Source organism: Centruroides vittatus, unplaced genomic scaffold (assembly GCF_030686945.1).
Source record: "Centruroides vittatus isolate TY-2023 unplaced genomic scaffold, ASM3068694v2 contig_505, whole genome shotgun sequence".
NCBI classification, from domain to species: Eukaryota; Metazoa; Arthropoda; class Arachnida; order Scorpiones; family Buthidae; genus Centruroides; species Centruroides vittatus.
Window position 1 is genome coordinate 302,445 of NW_027122292.1, and position 21,998 is coordinate 324,442.

General features: G+C 30.6%; 1 protein-coding gene across 1 annotated transcript; it reads left to right on the top strand.

The window, feature by feature from the left end:
- The first annotated feature begins 7,146 nt into the window (after nt 1-7,146).
- LOC136978330 (cytochrome P450 4c3-like) lies at nt 7,147-18,231 on the top strand. Its single transcript, XM_067274038.1, has 10 exons — nt 7,147-7,175; nt 7,245-7,336; nt 10,780-10,892; nt 12,168-12,253; nt 14,199-14,380; nt 14,615-14,687; nt 15,528-15,654; nt 15,727-15,888; nt 17,259-17,432; nt 18,145-18,231. Exons 1-10 carry the CDS (start codon nt 7,147-7,149, stop codon nt 18,229-18,231), a joined length of 1,125 nt encoding a protein of 374 aa, XP_067130139.1.
- The last annotated feature ends 3,767 nt before the right edge of the window (nt 18,232-21,998 follow it).

Below are 21,998 nucleotides of genomic sequence, written 5' to 3' on the forward strand. Positions count from 1 at the left end.
AATTATGAGAGTTATAACTTTAAACATACATTATTTGATATTATTTTAAAATAATCGCGATGAAAGTCAAGTAACTTGTTTGGGGCGGCAAGCTTTTGCTGGTAAACCTGATTGTTTTTATGGATGCATATAAAGAAGCGACAGAAAAGGAATTCGGTTATTTGTTATTAGATTTTCACCCTAAAACGAATAAGAAATTTTCTGTGAGAGATTCGTGTTTTCCTGACGAACAAAGTATTTTTTGGATATATTTACCAATAAAATGAAGAACGTAAAAAAAAATTATCATATGTTAGCACTTTTGTCTAAGACTACTCCTTCTCAATTGAACCGGACACGTGAAATTGAAAGGAAAACTTTTTGACCATGCTGGACGATTTCAGTCATTTTTGTATGATATATCTTCTCAAAAATGAAAGTGAAGTGTTCGAATATATCAGAGAAGAAAATATGTCACTCAAGTAGAAGCGTATATGAATTTGAAAGTATCAAAATTACGTTGTGACAATGGAGACTATGTCATTAATAAAATATAACATTGGTAAAAATCGAAAGGAATTATACCAGACTACAAAATGGCATACGCTCCGCAATTGAACAGACGAGCAGAACGGTGAAACGAAATATTATTAAAACAGGTTAGTGTTCTCATTTTTATTCTAACTTAAAGAAGCAAATGTGAGCAGAAGTAATGTATATGGATGCATAACTTCTAAATAGAAGGTCCACGGAGACTGTACACACAACACTTATCGAAAAATAGACAAACGTTAAACCAGATCTAGCACATCTGCACATGTTTGATTGTTCAACACATGCCAAAGTTTCAGGTCATATGAAGAAACTTGACTATCAAAGTAAGAAATTGACATTTGTAAAATATGACGCTAAAGGATACAGACCATAGATCACAAGAAAAAAACGGCGATAGTGTGAAGAGATGTCGTATTTTATAATATTATAGAGAAAAAAAACAGTCATGAAATAGGAAGAATTTTGTGAAGAACACATAGAAAAGGAAATACAGAGTTTGGATAAAGTAAAAAGGATTAAATGTATGGAAGAAAAAAAAACAATGCTGCTGTAGATGATACAAACACTGGGAATGAAAAATTTAAAGCAGTAGTCTAAACATTAAGAGATAAAAAAACTGCAAAGACCAAAACGTGTTGAAGACTTCCAAATAAATGATCAGGAAATAGCTCTGCTTTCCTACGACGAAGAAGTAAAAAGCCCTATCTGCAGAGAAGCAATTGAAAAGGAAAGACAAGCATTAATTAAAAATAAAACGTTGGAACTGGTCGATGAAACAATACAGTTACTTAACTTGATAAAAATATATTTTGTATGAAAGAAGATGAAATGCGAATCTGGCAAGTAGTCGTAAAGATATATTTTAAAATAAAAATAAAAATAAAAAGAAGACTACAGAAATTTCAAGCTCTTAACAAAAGGAATAATAAGGGTAGGATCTGACTGATGCTGATAAGAAACTGTCTCGACCAGATTTTAAAAATAATTACAGCTAGAAGCTTAAAATAGAAATGTCAGAACGACGGATAGAAATAACTTATTGTCCTCAGCAGAACAACTGACACATATAACATCTAACCTATTTGACCGTATTAAGTTCGAGAAATTTAGAAATATGCTTTTGTTCGAACCTTGTTAAATGAATCTTAAACATGTGCCTAAGGATCACGTGGTTGCTATATAATAAGTGTTGAGGCGCACGTATTCACCCGAAAACGTGAACGGTGGAGGGACGAGCGCCACCATCTGGCAATTCCATACTGTCGATAATGGCGTTCGCTAGAATGGCGAGTAGAAGATCGGTGAAACTTCAATTTTTTGTGTTTGGGGTTAACATTATAACGTATTTTATTAAAATAATGATTATTTAAGCATTACGAATAATGTTATAAAGAAACAGACGATTTTAATCTAGAAATTATTTAATTATTCAATTTGTTAGCAAGTGATGCGAAGTGCCTATAGAATTTACATATATTTATCTTGATAATAGCTTATCTTTAGGTAGGTTTGTTTTTCCACAGCATCATCTACCATCAACAGGGTATCACAGTTGTAAATTTTCAAAAAATTAATATTCTAAGCTGCTTTTGAATTTACATAAGTCACTATTTACCTAGACAAAAGTATGACGTAGTACTATCGTCCCATCGTAGGGTAAGAGACACAACGCTAATTAAAAATAATTATTTAGTGTTATTAAACATCCTACAAATACTTTTAAACAGTTTAATTTGTTAACTAACCTTTGCTGGTAACCCTCGATGTTGAATGTATCAGCCATTTTTTTGAACAAATTTCCCGTGAGTCGATGCGTGACGTTCACAGAGTCACGTGATGTTATGAACGAGCGTCGCAACGTCATTTACTTGGACTTAGAACGTCAAACGTGTACTTCTGCTTTTCAACCTCTCTAATATAGGCAAGTTAGTAAAAAACTTAAAAAATATTGCATGCTGGCTTTTGGATTTATCTATCCATAAGTATAAAAAAGTCAAACTATCCTTACTACCGAAAAGTGTCATATCTGATGATTAAAAGACCCTATTTGCATACACCTAAAATTTATGGTTGAGATTGTATGTTGTATTATGCTTTTGTCCTGTTGGCATCTGTTCTGTTCTTTGTGGCAAACACGGCGTAGGTTCTTTTGCACCACAGCATTAGATTTAAACTCGACAAACTACACGAGAATTTGTGCCTGCTTGTGCTTCGTCGCCAGATTTGCGGGGCAGCTAATAGCGCGCCACGTGGCGAATAAAATGTATTCTAAAACGTACAACAACACTAAATACCTAACTGGCTTGAAAATTTTTCATTTTCCAAATCAGTATCAGCACCAAACTCAAGGTATTCATTATAATAATTATATATTTTAAAGTTCGTTTGAAACTGCTTACGACAAAAATGCCTTTGAATTGAGTTGAAAATTTAAAGACAAAATAAACTTAGATCAAACATCTAAGTCAGAAGGTAATTTTCGCTATTTAAATAAAGAATAACACCAAATATTATTGTAAATTTTTATAGTAAGATTTAAAAAAGCAAAGACGGTCAATACTCCGACCACTCAATTTGATTTTTACGTTACTAAAGAATAGTCCTGCTACCGAAAATGTTCGATTCAGTTGATATGTGTGTAATCGTTTTTCATGCATTTAAGAAAAGATGACTGTTATGCGTTTTTTCACCTGTAGCCTGAAAGATTTCTAGTTCGTTTTCCAGATGCGTTGCAGTATTTATTTTGCTGTTTGGAATTATTTATTTCTTTACCTCGGCTGCTTTAATAGTGGTATCGAGCTTATAGCTTGATAATTCGGCAGTTTAATTGGGCTTAATAATCGTGTTTACGAAAAATCTTAAAACTCGTATATTTCGTACTCGTTTGTATCCTTGCTCAATTTGCACAACCTAGCATAATGCAGTTAACGAAGCTACTGGGCATGGTAGAGAATTAAGACAGCATGAGAACAGTTATTCCAGATATCACAGATTCTGACAAGCAGAGAATTTTCAGAGTCCTGTCACAAATAAGCTACATATTAATCATTGACAATCTGTGACATGCCATAATAAGCAAGCATTATAAAAACTAGTAAGTGGGCATAAAATTAATAAATACAAATGTATTCGGACATTTTATGGGTTTATTATACTTGCTATTTGCAAATTTCCTCAACTTTAACAGAAAATAAGAGAAAAAGTAAATTTTTAAAAATTTGCGAGAGATTTCTGGAAATGAAACAAATTTCCCTGGATATTTCCTGGTTTAAAAAACAGCCGGTATCCCGGATTTCCAGGGGTCTCGTTGAAAAAACCCAAGTGTAGGACTAATATATTGACTAAAAACCACTGATTCGTACAAACCTAAAATCGGAATTTTAGGCGAAGATGGTATATAAGCCGGAAATCTCAAAGACATGGAAAGGTTAGGAACGAGATCTTCGGTCCTTAGAACCTGTATCGAAATCTTGAAAAGAGAAATAAGTCAAGACTTGAGTTTCCGAACAAGGACAAAAACAGAACTCAATTTCTCAACGACAATTTCTGTGCTCACGGACTATCAACACTCTACGACTTTCTCCGAGATTCGATGGAAAGAACTTATAGAACTATATTTTCTATTAGTGCGTGTGTTTATGGGCTATTTTCGATTTACTGGGTTGAAGTCATTTTGGGAAGTAAGACAATGCACTTTTTTAAATCTGCAAACCATTCGAAACGACTCCTATCCACTGATAACACGGAAACAAACATAAGGTCAAATAAGGAATTTTTTACAAATTGATAAAAAATAGACAAAAAATAATTTTGTTTAAAATTAAATACAATGATTACAACTAAACCGATTTTAAAAATTTATGAGGCGCGTTAATGTACATCATAAGCGGAGTATAACGATATATTATTGAATACTTATGATAATCCGCATAACAATAAAACGTTACAAACAAAATATGTGCCTTGCAATTTGATCCCTAAACCAAACGCTTGACAGCCTTTGTTTAAAGCCAAAAAATTTAAAGGCTCGTAACTTCGCGAAAAAGTAACGGATTTTAACAGAATAAATAACTAAAATGCTTAGAATTATACAATTAACAAATTATACATAAAAATAGCTTAACAAATAATGTTGGACAACAAAAACTAGCAGCTCACATAAGTGTCTTCTCCTTCTAAAACCAATTGCCAATTTCTATATTTAATAGTTACTAATTATTTATCAGTGTTAATTATGTAGCAAAAGTAATAACTATATGTAATAATCCCAAAAATTTCGTCACACAGAATAGAAATTGAATTGGTAATTTCCAACGTTTTTGCAATCGTGCTGAGTCAGATACTCAAAACGAAGCCACAAATATAAATTAGAAAGCCATAAATAGGATGTTGATGTATAGTAATTTAATATGATTAATCACTCGTTGCAACAACATAGATTGCATACGTTTTAATGCAACAGTAATTATTCATATAGTTTATTGTTCATGCAGAATTTCGGTTTATATGCAATTATATTTAAAAATAGAATATAATTTTAAAACTGCTAATATAGATTAGGTGACGATACTTCAAAGATTTGTTTTCCGAACAAAGTAATGCTGTATAGAACTAAGTTTTTTGTCAAATTGGATGTGTGTAGAAGTTAATTTCAGTCGTAGTCTGAGTTGAGTAAATTTAAGTAGTGTACTTGTTTTAAGATAAAAATCTAGTTCTTGAGTTTACATTTTCTTGTATTTGTATAAAAATAATGTTATTAATTTTCTGTTATAAAAATGTACGATTTGTCTGAAAATTTCAGTCTATTTCCCTGTTAGTGTCGTTGTTTTACCTTGTTTACGGAATTCTCACGTTATTTTACTATTACGTAAAATAATAATATAAAATATTTACATTTATTTTAAATAATGTAATGACAAAATATTATTTACAATTTATAATGTTTTTTTTTATAAATAAAAATAAGTGCTAATAAAGTAAATTAAATTTACAATATTATGTCATTGAATATATTGAATTTCCTCGTATATATTTCAGCAAGAAAACATCTGTAAACACAAAACTTATTTTATTTTTGAACGTTTCGAAAAAAATAACGGAGGGTGAAAGTTAGAATTTTCCCTTTTCGGGCTGTTATGTAATACAGAGGAATGACATGACAATCGCTAAAAAAAGTGACTCCTCATCATTTTTTATACTTTCGGACTCAAACTCATAAACCACAAAAACATTTAAATATGTCTTGCGTTTTTTCTTTATATATAAATTGTTAGTTTGTGTTTTGGAAAGTAAACGAACTTCTCTACAAAATGTTAAGCATTTTCGAGAGAAAGAACAGGAATTATTGAACTTCAAACTGTGTGAATTGATGGTCACCTGAATACAAATATGTAAAAATCGTGAACTGCCATACGTTCTTTCTATTACTTATAAAACTCCTGAAATAAGGTTCTCTCGAAAAGAGAATGAACAAATGCAAAACTTTACAGTTTCTATTAAAAAAATCATTGAAAACTCAGTTTATTTAATAATATTTTAATTTTAAAGTTTTTTCTTAATACTGAATATATCGCTGTGCTCATTACAGTTAAGATTACGTCACGTAACTTGAAACTACGCAATTCTTATAGAAAAATAAAGTTGACCTTTGTCAAACATGAGGAATTTTTTGAGCAATGAGCACGACGCACAATTTCTTTGGTCAAGTAGACACCAATTGAAAATGTGGCATCTGAAATTTTTCAGACACAATTTATTCTCTACCTCTAAAAATGTTACTTTTGAGAGATTGTTCCATTTACAGCCCAGTATTAAATGGTCATTTAAGAAGAGATCAAATTTCGCGAAAAACGGCCAGAATATTTAAACTTGACACCCTCGAAAACAATATAAATCATATTTTGAGCATGCCGGTAACCTCGTGTTTTAAATTTTCCAATCCCAATGCCACCGTACCGGTGGACCGATAGAAAGAAGAGACCCCGCGAAAGTGGGTTGGTGTAAATCGAACGATAGTATTCATTGAAATCCTCCTGGAAGAGAGGATGTTCAACTACTGGTAAAATATACTGCCTTACTATTAATATTTGAAGTGATCCATGTTGGCTCTCGTGTTATCGATGTTGTTAACCTTAAAGTTTGAAAGACTTCGTATGACTTGTTTAAATAAAAATTATTCTGTAGAAGAGTAAGAATAGTTGCTTTAATGTTATACCTACGCAATAAGATATTATTTTACTGAAAATTATTTATTAACCGTAAAGAACGTTTTCAACCTTTCACCAACGATTTTTACGTATTTTATTGTTTTGTTATTTTAAATTGTATATATATTACAGTAATTTATTGTTTGTATTTAAATAGTTCGACATTGCAAATAATTTTGTATTTTCTATGTGTCAAATAAAAACTGACATAAAGGATATTGTATATGTTCTGATATATGTTATTTCGTGTTTACGTTGAGGATATTAAATATATAAAGAAAGAACTGTGTTCGTCTGTTATTATTATGTAGTTTCGTTGCCATTTAAGCATATCTGAGTAACGAATCCGAACTACAAATTAGAATAAAACTAATTTTTATAGTATTTGGACAACGTAATAATAAGCATGGAAGCTCTTACCGAAATTCTTGCTAGGTACTACAAGTGGAAGATTCTTGCTATTATTTGTATAATATATATTGTGTATAAATTTTTGGTAAATAGAAAGAAAATTCTTACCGGTTTTAAAGACACAGAATTTTATTACTCTATTCTCGGGTGGAAACTCGCAGTTCAGATTCTCATACCCAGAATCGGTAAGTTGTTGTGTTTTGTCTATTCTCGTATCATCGGTCGTGCCTAAAGATTTTTCTTACGTATAAAAACTATTCACGTAACGTGTGAACGTTCTATTTTTTTTATTTAGTTGAAAACAATGGCACAGAAAATACGTAATTTTAGTCTGGCTACCTGACGGGTACTAATTATATAGTACTAGTTCTAAGCACTACTTTAATATTTAGCGTTAAACTTTAATCTATTTATGCTACTTTTAGCTTTATAAGTTATTGGTGTGTGCTAAAATTCACGTTTACTTTAAGCCCCATGTCGTTGGAGCTACGACCAGACGACCATCCTGAAAGGGGCACGTCTGGGACAGCTGCCGTCAGAGTCGGTTCAACATAAGGACTAATAGGGCTTAAGCCCTGGGCCCGCAAGTGTCAAAAGCTCACAAAAATTGAATTATTATCATACATTTTTCATACTTTTTCATTAGCAATGTGTACTTATCGTAGAGTAAAAATAGTTAATATTAACAATATTATAATTATTCTATATAAAAGAATTTTAAACACCAATGTAAAGTTTTTTATTGTAACAGAAAATGAGGTCATATTGGACTTTAATAAGCTCTAGGCTCCGAAAAACCTAGATCCTCCCTTGGCTGCCGTTCTATTTTAGAAGACTCCTTCGCATTTACTGCTTTGAACTAGGTTAGGTGACCGCAAAATTTACTCGGCTGTCGCGATCTACGACCAAGAATGTGACAATTAAATCGTATCGTACTTTACTTTTGCGCGGCCATAGTTTTCTTTACGAAAATAAGTCATCGGTTTATTCACTCTAGATCAAATGCTGGTTTCCCGTCATAAGATGGGATCCCTACCACAAAGAGCCATTCAAATGCTTTTAGTGTATAACGTTTTCTTCCGAGATATTTTGGATACGTGATCATATATATCAATTTATTTCTGTACATTTATTTCTGTATAATAACTATATTTTAATTCAAAACAACAATTTTCTTATATTAATAAGAAAAAGCTGAGTATATATTTTTATATTATACGATTCATAAATTAAATACATGTGGTCATTCAAGCTAATATCTGATTCGATACTATACTGAACGTTATCTAAAAGAATTGTTCATAAATTTAAAAACATTTATAATATTTAAATTAATTTTAAAAAATTATAATATTTAAAAATTGTAATTTTTCTCTAATTTAAAAAAAATTGTAGAAAACCTATAACTTCTCACTGTAATTTATGCGTCTGTCAATCCTTAATCTCGAGAAATGACGTGTATAGTCAGGAGACCCTGATTAACAAACGTCTCTAGACTTTAACTTTCTATCGCGTATAGAAGTCAGTTGATTTCAATTTAAACCGTTTTGCTGAACACTGTTACATAGAAGGCCGGTATTGCTCCGTTGTTTTCAGGAAAACAATGTTCAGTAGCAACACACTACTAATTTTAGATAGAAAATATAGAAAATATATGTTTTAAATTAAAAAATATAAACTTTTTTCTGTTTTTTCTTCTTACTGGTAATATAAATGTGTCTACGCGAAATATTTAACACAAACATAAAAAAACAAAATTTATTCTGACATCTTCCCAATGCTGGGATCTAATTGTTAACATTTTCAATTTATAAATTTAAAATAAATGCTCTTTGTCATAAATCAGTCTATGGTTATCTGCTTTTTTATGTTCAACCACAGTTGTACGTAATTCCCTTGCTATATGCATTACCCTGTATATCGGTACATTATGTATAGACATCTATTTGCTCTTACTGTACGTACCTTACCACCTTTTTCTGGAATCCTGTTGTTATGGTAGTACCTGTAGATCGCCCTTACCAATTGGTTATTGTCACGTCTAACCCACTTGTATATTATCCCCATGCGATCCCTTTTGTATCGTTTGCATCTCACCATTGGTTCTTGGCAGACGCTCTGTGGCCGTCCTTTCCTTCCTCTTTTCCTCCTCCTTTCCACCCCACCTCACTTTTCACTTAACCATACTTATCCCCCTTTCTTTTCCAAGGCGATACCGTTCAGTCAGGCCTTTTCATCAACACCCTGTTTTGTCATAAATCAGTAATTTTTTTTCCTGTTCGTTATAGTTTTTCTGATAACAATGAAGTCATGCCGTTAATCTATGTAATTTCGTTCTGGGGATAACTTCCGTATTTGATTTGATTTGATGTTAAAGATAAAAAGGGCTATCCGTTATAACACAGATTTAACCCTGTAAGAAACGGAAAAAAAAATTAGGAAAGTAAGAAGTTAGGTAGAAGAGGAAACACAAAGAAATAGGAAAGTGTGAAAAGAAGCAACCGGGGGTCCCCCACGGGACAAATGAGAACATTATGTACAGTGTTGCCGAGCACGCTATGTGGACAGGAAAGTGCCCCGTCCACATATCGGTTTTGCAGTCTTAACTCTTAACGAATACAATGAGTAAGTGCGAATACAATGACAAAAGGGTATATCAATATACAGGAGGACTTATCCTGTTCATAAAGCTTTTCTGATTAATACCAGTATTAAATAAACACATGGAAATTAATGGTCGGGAAGCAGGATACAGTTTACATTATATGGTAGTCGGGAGAGCTTATTTCGATCGCAATGTAAAGCGTTAACAATGAATATGTACGAATTGACAGTTGCAAAGCAAATAACAGCAGTATCAGTTTTCATACAAAGCAGAGTAAAAGCACCCTTGCACCAGGGGACTAGGCTGCAGGATACATGGACATAAACAATGTAGAAGTGTTGACGGTCAGATCACCGCTTTCAAAGTCAATTTCATTTTCAATGTGGAGGGAGAAGAGGGACAGAGTTGTACCCCAACTGCTAGGCTCCTCCTCCTACCCATTGGGTTAACCTACAACCTCTCCAGAAAACGATGTCGTAAAAGCTGTACTTTCCCAGCCGAAGAATAACAACAGGGGTGTTCGACGATTAATTGTGGAAAACACTGGTAAAACAGTTTAAATAGTCTAAGTATAGGAGGACTTGTCTTTTCACACTTCTGTATTAAATTCACTTAATTTCCGGTTTGTGCCTATAGTAAATAAGAGCCTCTACACTTTTCGTATCTCGTTTCGAATATATTCAATCAAACATCATTCTCGAAATTAAGGATGGAAAAACAGACAAACAGACAGAAGACAGTCAGAATTTATAGGTCTATAATTTTTTCAAATTGCAGGACAAAACTTATCTGAACGTAAATATTAATATGCATTATATTTTGAAAGCAATTGGATTTATTCAGTTTGTTTACTATTACATTTATACTATAGATTCTTACTATATCGATTATATAGAATAACATGAGGTGGCATATATTTTTTAAAAATACTGAAACATGACTAGCCAGAAGTCTGTTAAGATATGTTTCTTGTATTCAAATTCGATACAAAGAGTTTTTGTATAAAAATTTTTCTGTTTCCAGGTTCCTCAATACCGTTTGCAGAAATGTTGAATCATACGAACAACAAAGGATATTTTCCCTTGAATTTTCTAATTGTGAAATCGTTGTTCTTGTACCGTCCGGATCATATTCAAGTAAGTTCCTAGAAAAATAGTTAAAATCAGTAAGTGATGTAATATGACAGAAATAAATGTTATGTCACAGTACAACAATAACAAAAGGCTGAATTTCATAACAATTGTTTGGTGACAATTAGAAAAAAAAATCGTTCAATGGCATAAAATTATATTTGCAGTGTGAAAATGTTAAACAGGCGTATCAGTTGTGTTATAGTGATATACTCATTAATAGCTTGTTGGTACAGTAATTGGTAAAGAATGGTATTAATTGTTAAAAAACGAATTGAATTATATAAATATAATAATAAATACCTCTGATTTTAAATGCTGGAAACAATTTTGCAAATCAAAAATTGTCAGACCAATGAGGTATTTAATGTTTTTCAGGAGTTTAAATTAACGCTACATGTTTTAGAATAAGCTTAAGTCACCAGGAGGCGCGCTGTTAGCTGTTTCTAAAAAAATGGCGTCACCCACCAGTGGCCAAGCAGTTTCGTTCCCTGAACAGTGAGAGTTAGGTCGTGTGTTCGCGTGTCGCTCGCACAGGATGGCCACGTGAAGTATTTTGGGTTTTCTCGACGTCTCTAACGCCTGAATAGGTGCCAATTTTTTTAAAAAGACATCTTAGAAAAGATTCTCTGACTCATTGCATCTATTCTAACAAACATAAGCATCTATTAAATCCAGACAATGAAATTACACATTCCACAGAGCAAAAATAGCCAAAGAATGTAATGCCGAACTTGCTTAGTCACAAAAAATAGCGTTAAAGCCCAACCAGGCATAGGCTCTCCTATAGATTGCCGAGTTTAAATCCGAATTCTGCCGCAAGACAACTTATGCCGTGTTTACCACAAAAAAAGCAACAGATGCCAAAAGGAGAAAAGCATGGTACAAAACGTTTCTGGGTAACGCAAGCTACATAAAAAAGCATGGGGATACTTTCTTTACAAAATTGACAAGGAATTAAACTTTGTAAAACATTCTGCTCTTAGATCATGCAACTTTTCGTTTTTTCATAACATGATCAGAGTTTCCTCTTTGCATCAGAAAGTATGTGATAACAGTCCAAAATTGAACATTTTTTGTGCGAGTTTCACACGGTTAGATATAAAAAATATTTGTCCTGAATAAAAAATTTCAACGTTTAATTTTAAGTGTTTGCAAATGATCATTCAATCATTAAATATGATACTTTTCAGAATTAAAATTTGATTAACTTTCTTATAAGTGATTTTATTAATTTTATTATTTACTGATCAAAATTGACCTTTATTTATTCATTTTTAGACACTGTTAAGTGATTCAGAATGCATTAACAAATCCTCCGTGTATAATGGATTTAAAGATTGGATTGGAGATTCTGTTTTCATGAGGTAATCATTACTAAAAATTTACTTTGCATTCTTTTAAGTTATGTTTTTTTTATTTTACGTTTGTTATAAAAATATAAAATTGTAATAAATAACGGTAAAAGTTTCAAAAGTATAATAAGTAAGAGGATAGAGCATAACAATAAATTATATTATTACAAAACATATGATAAATAACTAAATAATAAATATTAGTGTTTAACATTATAAAATTGTGATTTAGACTTTTAATTAAGTTAAATCGCAAGCAAAAGTAACATTAGATACAGAGTGGTTACAATATCTGAGAAAGGAAAAAAGGTTTAAGTGAGAATTAATAACGTAACAAGATTACATTAGATCTTCTTTTTTTCAGACCAGTAGTATGGTGGCCTTCAGATATAAATTTACATAATACTATGTTACCGATGGGCAGAAAATGTTATAAGTGGTTTTCGATAGTGCAACTTTGAATATTTAGTCTGTTTTTTTAAGGGAATGTGAATCGTCAGCAGATTTACTATTTAATGTTTGGATGTGGTTAATGTAGTTTCTTAGAGTTATAAGAAATATAATCTTAGAAAAAATTTCAGATACCACATGTTCAATTAGTGTCTACTTGACCAATGAAGTAGTGCCGTTTCGTATTTTCCGAGTATTGCAATAAACGTGACAACGGTAGGCTAAAATAATCTAACTTTTTATATACTTTTTGTTTTAATGCGTTGTTTTAGTGTAGTATTTGATTTATAAGTACAAAACTTACCTTACTTAACCCCTTATTATATAAACGAATAATACTATAATGCACAATAATAAGCAAGTATTAATTCCTTCCTGAGATTACATAATTAACAGGAAGTGATGTGTTCTTGTCAAAACTTACAGGTGGACATTTTTAATCAGACACTTTTTAGCGTAAATACATTCGTTCTACATGAAAATTACCAAAACATTAATATAAAAAATAAAGAAAATTGGAAATTTTTAATGTTTGTGTTCTAACGCGAAACGCATGACCTTAGAGGTGGGCAGTTGGCAGGGAAAACTCGATCAGACTCTTCTCAAAAAATTTTGACTTGTTGCTGTAATAAGTCTTGTTATAGAAAGTTGGAATAAGAGCTTAAAAAGAGTTTAAACAAGAACAGTAAAAAATAATTAATGTCATCAAGGTCTCTTGTAGACTTTCTATAAGAAGGCAAGAATTCGCTGGATTATTTATTGCCGAGACAGCGAACACTGATCTCATTTGTTAGACATTTGTTAGAGTAGAAGCAGTCTATTAGACAATAGCGAAGCCAAGCATAAACACATAACAACTCTTTTTTGATGTTTTTAATTAATTAATGAATTTCTAATCACTTAATATCATGTTCTCTGCAGTTAAATGAAAATACAAAATGACAACATGTCATTATTTTACTAAACAGTGTTGCAAAAATCATATATTTAAACAATTATTTAGAATCACAGAATTACAGTTTATAGTAAATATAATACTTTGAAAACATGTAAATTATGATTTAGAAATTGAAAAACGTAACCATGGAATCTCGAACATCTGGAAGTCGGTCATTCCAACTTACTCACATGTGACCTCATTCACTAGCCTACAAATTACTATTGCTCAGCAGCATACAATGTATTCCGGTATATCCAATGTAAAAACTACGTTAATAGCGCTAAAGGGTTACAGTTTTCAATGTGGTGCAAGCCTACACAATAATACGCATTAATATAATCGGTGGATATACTGTACATTAAATATTTTGAATATGTTCGAGTGTATCGCTCTTAAAACCGACATTTAGCATTTCATTTTAGTAGATAGGAGTTTTTCTTAATTTATATTTATTTAATTTTCCATTATTTCACTTAATTAAACTTTATATATAAAATCGCAATTAGAATAAAGATCCCGTGTAAGCAATCTTCAAAAAGATGTGTAATATCCAGAAATATTTTTCAGAAGTGACGATGCTCATAGAGAAAGGAAGAAACTATTGTTGCCCGCCTTTCGCCTAAAAGCGTTGCTTTCATTTATCCCAATAATCGAGAAGAATGCCAGAGAATTAGTTGAAGTGTTGATGGAAAACGAGAAAGTTTTCGTAGTACCTGCAGTTAAACTGTGCGGATTTAATATTTTATATGGTATGCAAAATGTATTTCATTCTCTATCTGATTGATTTATACAATATTTCATAAATTAAGGTTTACGATGGATTTTTAATATAATTTATTGCCACTAAAATTTATAGAAGCTCTCAAATTTTATAATTATTAAAAAAATAAATATAAATTACATTTTAAATTTTAAAATTTGTTGAATAATAATTAAATATCTGTTATACTGTTTATGTTATTAATATGCAAAATTTATTTCAGATACAATTCTTGGAGTTAAAGATGGTTCTACTTTTAGAGAAAGAACTTTTTACTATGAGAAATTAATAAACGCGTAAGTATTTAATTCGAGATAATTTTTTTTCTACAAACGATATTAACACTGAGAAAAAATACAAACTTCTGAAATAGATTATTTTTGACCGCAGATTTTTTACTTTCACTTTTATAGAAGAGATTTTATTTCATAAATTAACTCGACTCAAATTTCTGCTATTTTATTTATACATTTTGATACATAATTCTAGTAAGTAATTGTATCTTAACTACTTATATGAAGTCATACTATGAAATTCTTTATGCAAGTAATATTGTCACTAAATAATAATGCAAGCAATTTATTAAATTGATTATTAGCTTTTATTTACATAATGTATTTTTTCGTACATAATCAGTTATCTAAAAATCGATTATTTTTCCTAACAACCCCAGTTCCCAATCTATTCGGATAATCGATGCTCTACTGTATATAGTCTCCACCTAAAACTAGTAGTCTTTTGCTTCTGTACCTCATACATTTTTCGTTATCAGTTGTTCAGGTATTTTATCTAACACTTTTCATAAGAATATTATAATTAAAACAACATGACTTACTGTTAGCCTATGTAATTGTTATTTAATTAATCGAGGCATCCTGTTCTCAAAAGGATGCATATTTTGTGTCAGCTTTTATTTACTTATCGCTTTTCGAAATTCAGAAAAAGACAAACAAAGGAATATACAACATTAGAAATTAATAGGTCCTAATTTTTTTCGAATTGCAGCAAAACAATGTTAGAGAATTACTGCCCAATAAATGTTTATATTATATTATTTAAATTTTAAAAAGTTTAAACATTTCCTATTACAACGTTACATTTAAAATGCGACATTTTATGAATTTTTATTTTTTTAGAACATTTAAGCCAGTACTTGATAGATCAATTAATTTTCTGATGTCGTTCGACTTCTTCTTTTATTTGACATTAAAAGTAAAAGAGTTTAAATCAAACAAGGAAACTTTAAGGAGATTAACAAAACAGGTTTGTAAAAAATTCTCGTTCTCCAACAAAAATTACACACAAACATTTTTTAATTTTTAGTTCTGTTTCTAGATAATTGCTGAAAAAATCCGACAACGTGAAGACGAACATAACACAATCGAAAATAATAAAAATCCAAAATCTCTCTTGGACTTCCTCTTGGATGCTAGAGATAAAAATCCAGAATTGACCATCGAGAGCATCTGTGAAGAGATGGAATTTTTTCTTGGTGCTGTAAGTGGAATATATTTCTTAATTTGACATTTTTAATCCACATATACAACCATCTGGTACGATATTCATTTGTAAATTGAAGAACATTTTGCCTTTATTTAAATTATGTGACAACTGGTTTCTTCTTAGTATATTACATTTTGCACGTTCTGAGCATAATGGTGAAATAATTAAAATGCCGGGTATAATTCAAAAATATCTATTAATGTACCGGCTCCTCTAATATAGTTCTCTGATATTGACAGGATAGAAAAGAAATTCAGTGTTTAGTAATTTGAAAAATATGTCCGTAGATTTCATAGAAAATGATTGTGTGAAATCTTAACAAAAGACAGTTACAGAGCACACATTTAGTTAAAGGAATATTTTTGATTAAATTTCTAATGTTATTTCTTTGTTGAAAATTTGCAAATTAGTGAAAGCCATTCTATTAGTTATTCATAAATAAAAAAGAAACTTTAAACTACAAATAATATTAAATATAGTATCAAATTTGTTATTTTATTACAACTGAAGACGTTTTTCAAATATTAAAAATTAAAAAGTAGATAAACGAGTTGCACCTATCCTAAAGTCTGGGTAATTAAACAGACGTTATCCTTGATATATTTAAATGACAAGTTGTCTCAAAGATTCAAATTTAGAAAGTATGCGCCTCAGTCTACCTTATTTTATCATTTTTCTACCATATCGATGTGTATGGCAGTTATGTTCGTCATCATAATACAAGACATGCTGAACTGTCATTAAACCCAGGAGATATAATTTTCACAATGCTTATACTAGGTTTATTCTGAATATATACCGAAATTAAACAAGACATCTATTCAAATAATTTTATTTATAATTGTGCACACCAAAGTGTTTAGAATGGCATTGATGGTATAACTTGAAAGTTACTACCGTCAACGGTACTCTGTCTTTGCCGCACTTATTAGCACATGGTGGTGATAAAATAAAGGTGGTGTGTTGACTTATTTTACAGGTTTTGTCAATACGATTTTGTAACTATAATATGGTGGTCCACTCATAATGTCGACAGATACAATTCAGTGTCTGTCGTCATTACAATTGGACCACTTTATTAATTGTTTTATAATTTTAAAATATGCCGTTTTAACACATGTTTATAAAACTTTTTATTGTTTAAATTATGCAAAGAATCGTCTCTCAAAATTTTTCATTTATATTAACAATAAGACCATATACATATAATGCTAACAATTGGAAGTAACATACTTTGTGTAAATATTTCACTATTTCCATGTATTCATTAGCACGATCAATAAGTGCGATTAATCTGTATGCATTAATTTGTGTTTCACATAAAAATTCAAAAAATGTATTGATAATTTTTTTTTGAATGTTAGGCATACGAAACATCTGCACTAACCATCTGCTGGACGTTGTACCTATTAAGTCGACACGAAGATATTCAGAGAAAAGTACAGGAAGAGTTGGACGCCATATTTGAAAATGACATCGATCGATTTATTACAAATGAAGATTTACACGAAATGAAATATTTGGAATGTGTGATAAAGGTTGGCAATTTTTAGCAATATTTATGATATATTTTATATGATATACGTGTAACTATTATAAGATTTATAATGCCTTTACAATTTTCATACTTTTACTGGTAAATTACTTTTTATATACTGGCAAATGTCGGACAATCTCACACGTTATATATGCCTTGAAAACGACTAATTTTGCAGAAATTATTATATTTCCAGCATTTTGTAACTGTGACCACTTCGATATGGTTGTAAGATTAAATCATACTGCATGAAGGCTATAAACAGGATAGTCGAGAGAAAAAGCCTGGGGAATTTTACTTGTATCGATAAATCATAGAGTCCAGAATGCTTCTAACTCCTAAAAGCTAGTTTTATTTTTGCTAATAGAATTATTAAATCCATTTTTCTACTAATAAAGAAACATCGTATGTATTTCATTTGTTTAAGAGTTAAATATATTATTGCGTTTTACCCCACATTTCACTCAAAATCTGGACAGCCCTGATCACGTATTTTAAAGATGTTGCGAATTATTTAATTTTTATTACTAATTATGAATGTCTTGTATTTTCGTTACTGTTTTCGAATGCCTTCCAAAAATCTACACTATTTTATTAATATTTATTAAAATTAACTCATAATTTTATAATTTTATTTCGCTTAATTCAATTTTATATGAGAAATGTGTATTATAATAAGCTGGTAAAAATAAATTTATATTATATTTTTGTAGGAGACTATGAGGCTTTACCCGCCAGCTCCTGCGTTTTCTAGGAAAATCAACAAATCTATAAGATTGGGTAAGGGAAAATATTTTTGATTATATGCGTATTTCTTTTATTCAAATTCTTCCCCATACCAAAACTTCGAAACTCACGAGCACAGGAGAGAGAAACACAATATATATATAATGAAATAATGGTGTTTTGCTAATAAATATAAAAATAAGCGAAATATCATACGGGCGAGTAAATTAGTTTATTCGGGACAAAAACCTTTTATGCACTCTCTATTTCTTCTTGTTACCTGATTATTTTTGGAGTATTCGAGTCGCGGTTATGTGTCTGTTTTGTTTCTATTATCTGTGTGATTTGTTTCGAATTGTTGAATATGTTTAAATTTTATGTTTGGGTATTTTTCAGATTTGAAGCTTTAAATTAAATTTTGAAGTTAATAAAGCGTAGGACATACGGAAATAACAATATACGAGTATATTTATTACCTTGTCAAGTCAACGTTACATTTGTCACGGCCAGAAATAAAAATACCACAAAGTAGGCTCAAATATCTGAAGTAGAACATTGAGTAGATGTGAAAAATCAATCCTCGCACTTCTAAAATTATATTTTCACCACATATTTTGAATTAACCGACTATTCTTGTATACTCTGGTTGAATAACGAAAATAAACTAATAATAAAGCATTGGCATTCTTGAATAAATGTTTCGCAAAATTTAGGAACTAGAATACGATAAATTCATTTTTACATGAAAAGAAGAAACTTAAAATGTAGCATTGTATGATTTCACTGTAACGAATATAAATATTTCGATTTTCATTTTTTCAGGGGATAAAGAATTTTCCAAGGACTGGATATACATTGTTTCTATTTTCAATCTTCATCGAAATCCAGATGTCTTCGAAAATCCAAATGTTTTCGATCCTAATAGATTTTACCCCGAGAATTTTTCCAAACGCCCACCTTACTCTTACATTCCATTTTCGGCAGGACCGAGGATGTGTCTGGGTAAGGAACTTTAGCATAATAGAAGATAAATAGTAAGTTTAATAGGTATTTTGATTAACGTACACGATTATTTTTTACAGGGAATCGCTCGGCCATGATTACAATTAAACTGATTCTAGCAACTATCTTAAGAAAGATGAAGATAGGATACGTGGAAAAAATGACCCCACTCAAGTTTAGAATTAGTCTCAATCCTAGTCAATCTCTCCAACTCGAATTTAAACCAAGAAAACTGTAAATTTCCCCACATTTATTAATGATGTAAACGTTATCATTGATTGTTATCGTTTAAAACGGTGTTTCTCAACTTCTAACGAATCGTCGCCCTCTTCGATAAAACCTGTTACGTAGTATCGCCACTTTAATAAAACCGTTACGTAGTAGCGCTACTTCAATAAAACCGTTACGTAGTATCGCCACTTCAATAAAACCGTTACGTAGTAGCGCTACTTCAATAAAACCGTTACGTTGTATCGCCCCCTTTAATAAAACCGTTACGACAATGTAATCGAGGATGTATTCGTAGTCAAGCATATAGTATATAAGCATGACTACGATTACATCCTCGATTTCTACGTTTTCTCTACTATCTAACAGTATATAATACTTGCTGGTGTAATAAAAAAATAAATTGTTATTTATATTTTCCGTAATTTGGTTTGAAAATGCAAAAACTAAATTTATAAAGTATCAACTGACTATGAATAATTTCAGCTTTCATTTATAAATTTATTTATTTAATTTTCATTCTTTAACTTTCATTTATTTATTTAATTTTAACTCGAACCGAGTTCGAGCAAGTTCCATAGCGTTACGAACGAACGGATATTTAAACTCATAAAAAAATTATTTTTTGGTAATTTTCAGATGTTTTTTAAGTCTTAAAAAATTTTTTTACCTGCTGGAAAAAATTTTATTGCGATTTTAATTAATACACTCGAAGAACTCGAAATATTTATACTTTTCCGGCTGGTATAACAAAACGGAAGTATGGCGAACCAACAAAAATGACTTTATTGAAATTTTAACATTTTTGTACTCAAAACAATTTGAAACGTCGAGAAATCGAAGAATGCAATAACACAGGGGTTTTCCCCATATTTCTTGATGTTAGTTAGTGTTTGAAGATTTTTAGTTTGAAGCTTAATATTCATTCCATTTTATTTAATTTCATTCCAATTAATTTCCATTATTATTGACGAAAATTTCTAACATTTAGCAACGAACTTTGGTTATTAAAAAGATTGACAGGATTAAATTTTCGTAAATAAATATCAAAAGAGTAAAAAAATAAAGAAAATCGTATGTCTAATCTTTACTCTGGTTAAAATTAATGATAACTTTCAGCGTTATTAAAATTAAAAATTTTTCATAAACTCCATGGTTACCCTCGCCAATATACGTGATCCAATTTTATAATAATTCGTAATATAAAACTTTCTAAAATAAAATATAACCGATAGCATTACACACTGTTTTAAACGATACCGGAAAACATAACCAAATTGTTGTTAGATTTTTTTTTATTTTTAGTTGGGAGTATTAAAACTTCAAAAATATAACAGAAATATAATTATTTTATTCACTTAATATCTAGAGTACATGCAAGAAATTTATGATATGTACTTTTAAAATCTATATTTGAAGCATATGCAGCCCAACCTTCGAATAATGGATATTTCAGACAAGCAACCCTTAATTAAATTTTCTTCTTCAAAAAAATTAACGACTTAACTGCAATGAACAGCCATGTTGTACGTCTTTTTTTCTTGGTGTTGCAGCCACTAAACTATGATACTCCGTGATAAGTTGTAACGTGCAATGTGAAATAGTCAGTAATTATATATATTTGTTTATAGAAGGAAAATAATGCCTTCCGGGAGGTCTTTTAAGAGTAACTGGCCCCTATTCAGGCGTTACAGTCGTGGAGAAAATCCGGAAAACTCCACGTGGCCAGCCTGTCGCGGCGAGACACGAACCCACGACGAAAACTCACAGGAGTCACGAAGAAAACTGACTGGCCACTGGTCGGCTATGTTGTTCGTTTTATTTATTAACCATTATTTAAAGATTTGACAGTATTTTTAAGTAAATATTTAGTATATTAGGTACACATTAATAAATAACAAATAGAACATCATTTCGGTTTAGAGTTACAACATTCGAAACTTGAAATGGTTCATTCATATGTGAATAAATGGTACATAAAATCTTCGATCTCATTAAAACTAGCAAAGACTAAATTCAAAAAGATGCATAATATGCTGCAGTGAATACTACTGTAAAACATGACAAAGAAATGAATATTTTCTGTACATTTAAATGGGCGTTTAAATCAGTATAAAGAAGATACAATGCATTATTTCTGGACTATAAACCCAAAGTTGAGTTTTAATTAAACACTTGGCTGTATTTCCATTTTTATTTAGTTGATACGTGCCATTTGCACGTTCCAGGCATAAATCCCCTCATTAGTAAACTAAACAATACAACAATTAGAATATTACACTAAGTATTTGACCAACAAAATTAACACGAGGTATGGTTCTTACCATTATTATATTCGATCTGCCATGCATACAAAGTTTAAACACAATCGACACATGTATGTTATTTTTTCTCTAAACGGAGTAGTCCATTTTACACACAGTATTTATATCTGGTATAAAAACAATGTACAAGAATATAAGCCGTATACAATAAAGTATTTTTAAAAACGTATAAATTCTTTAAAAACGCTAACAGGAAGTAGATTAACCGATTACCTGTTCTACTGTAAACAATTTTTTGTTTATTTTACGATATCTAGTTATCACAATTTCTAGAAGATGTAGACCGT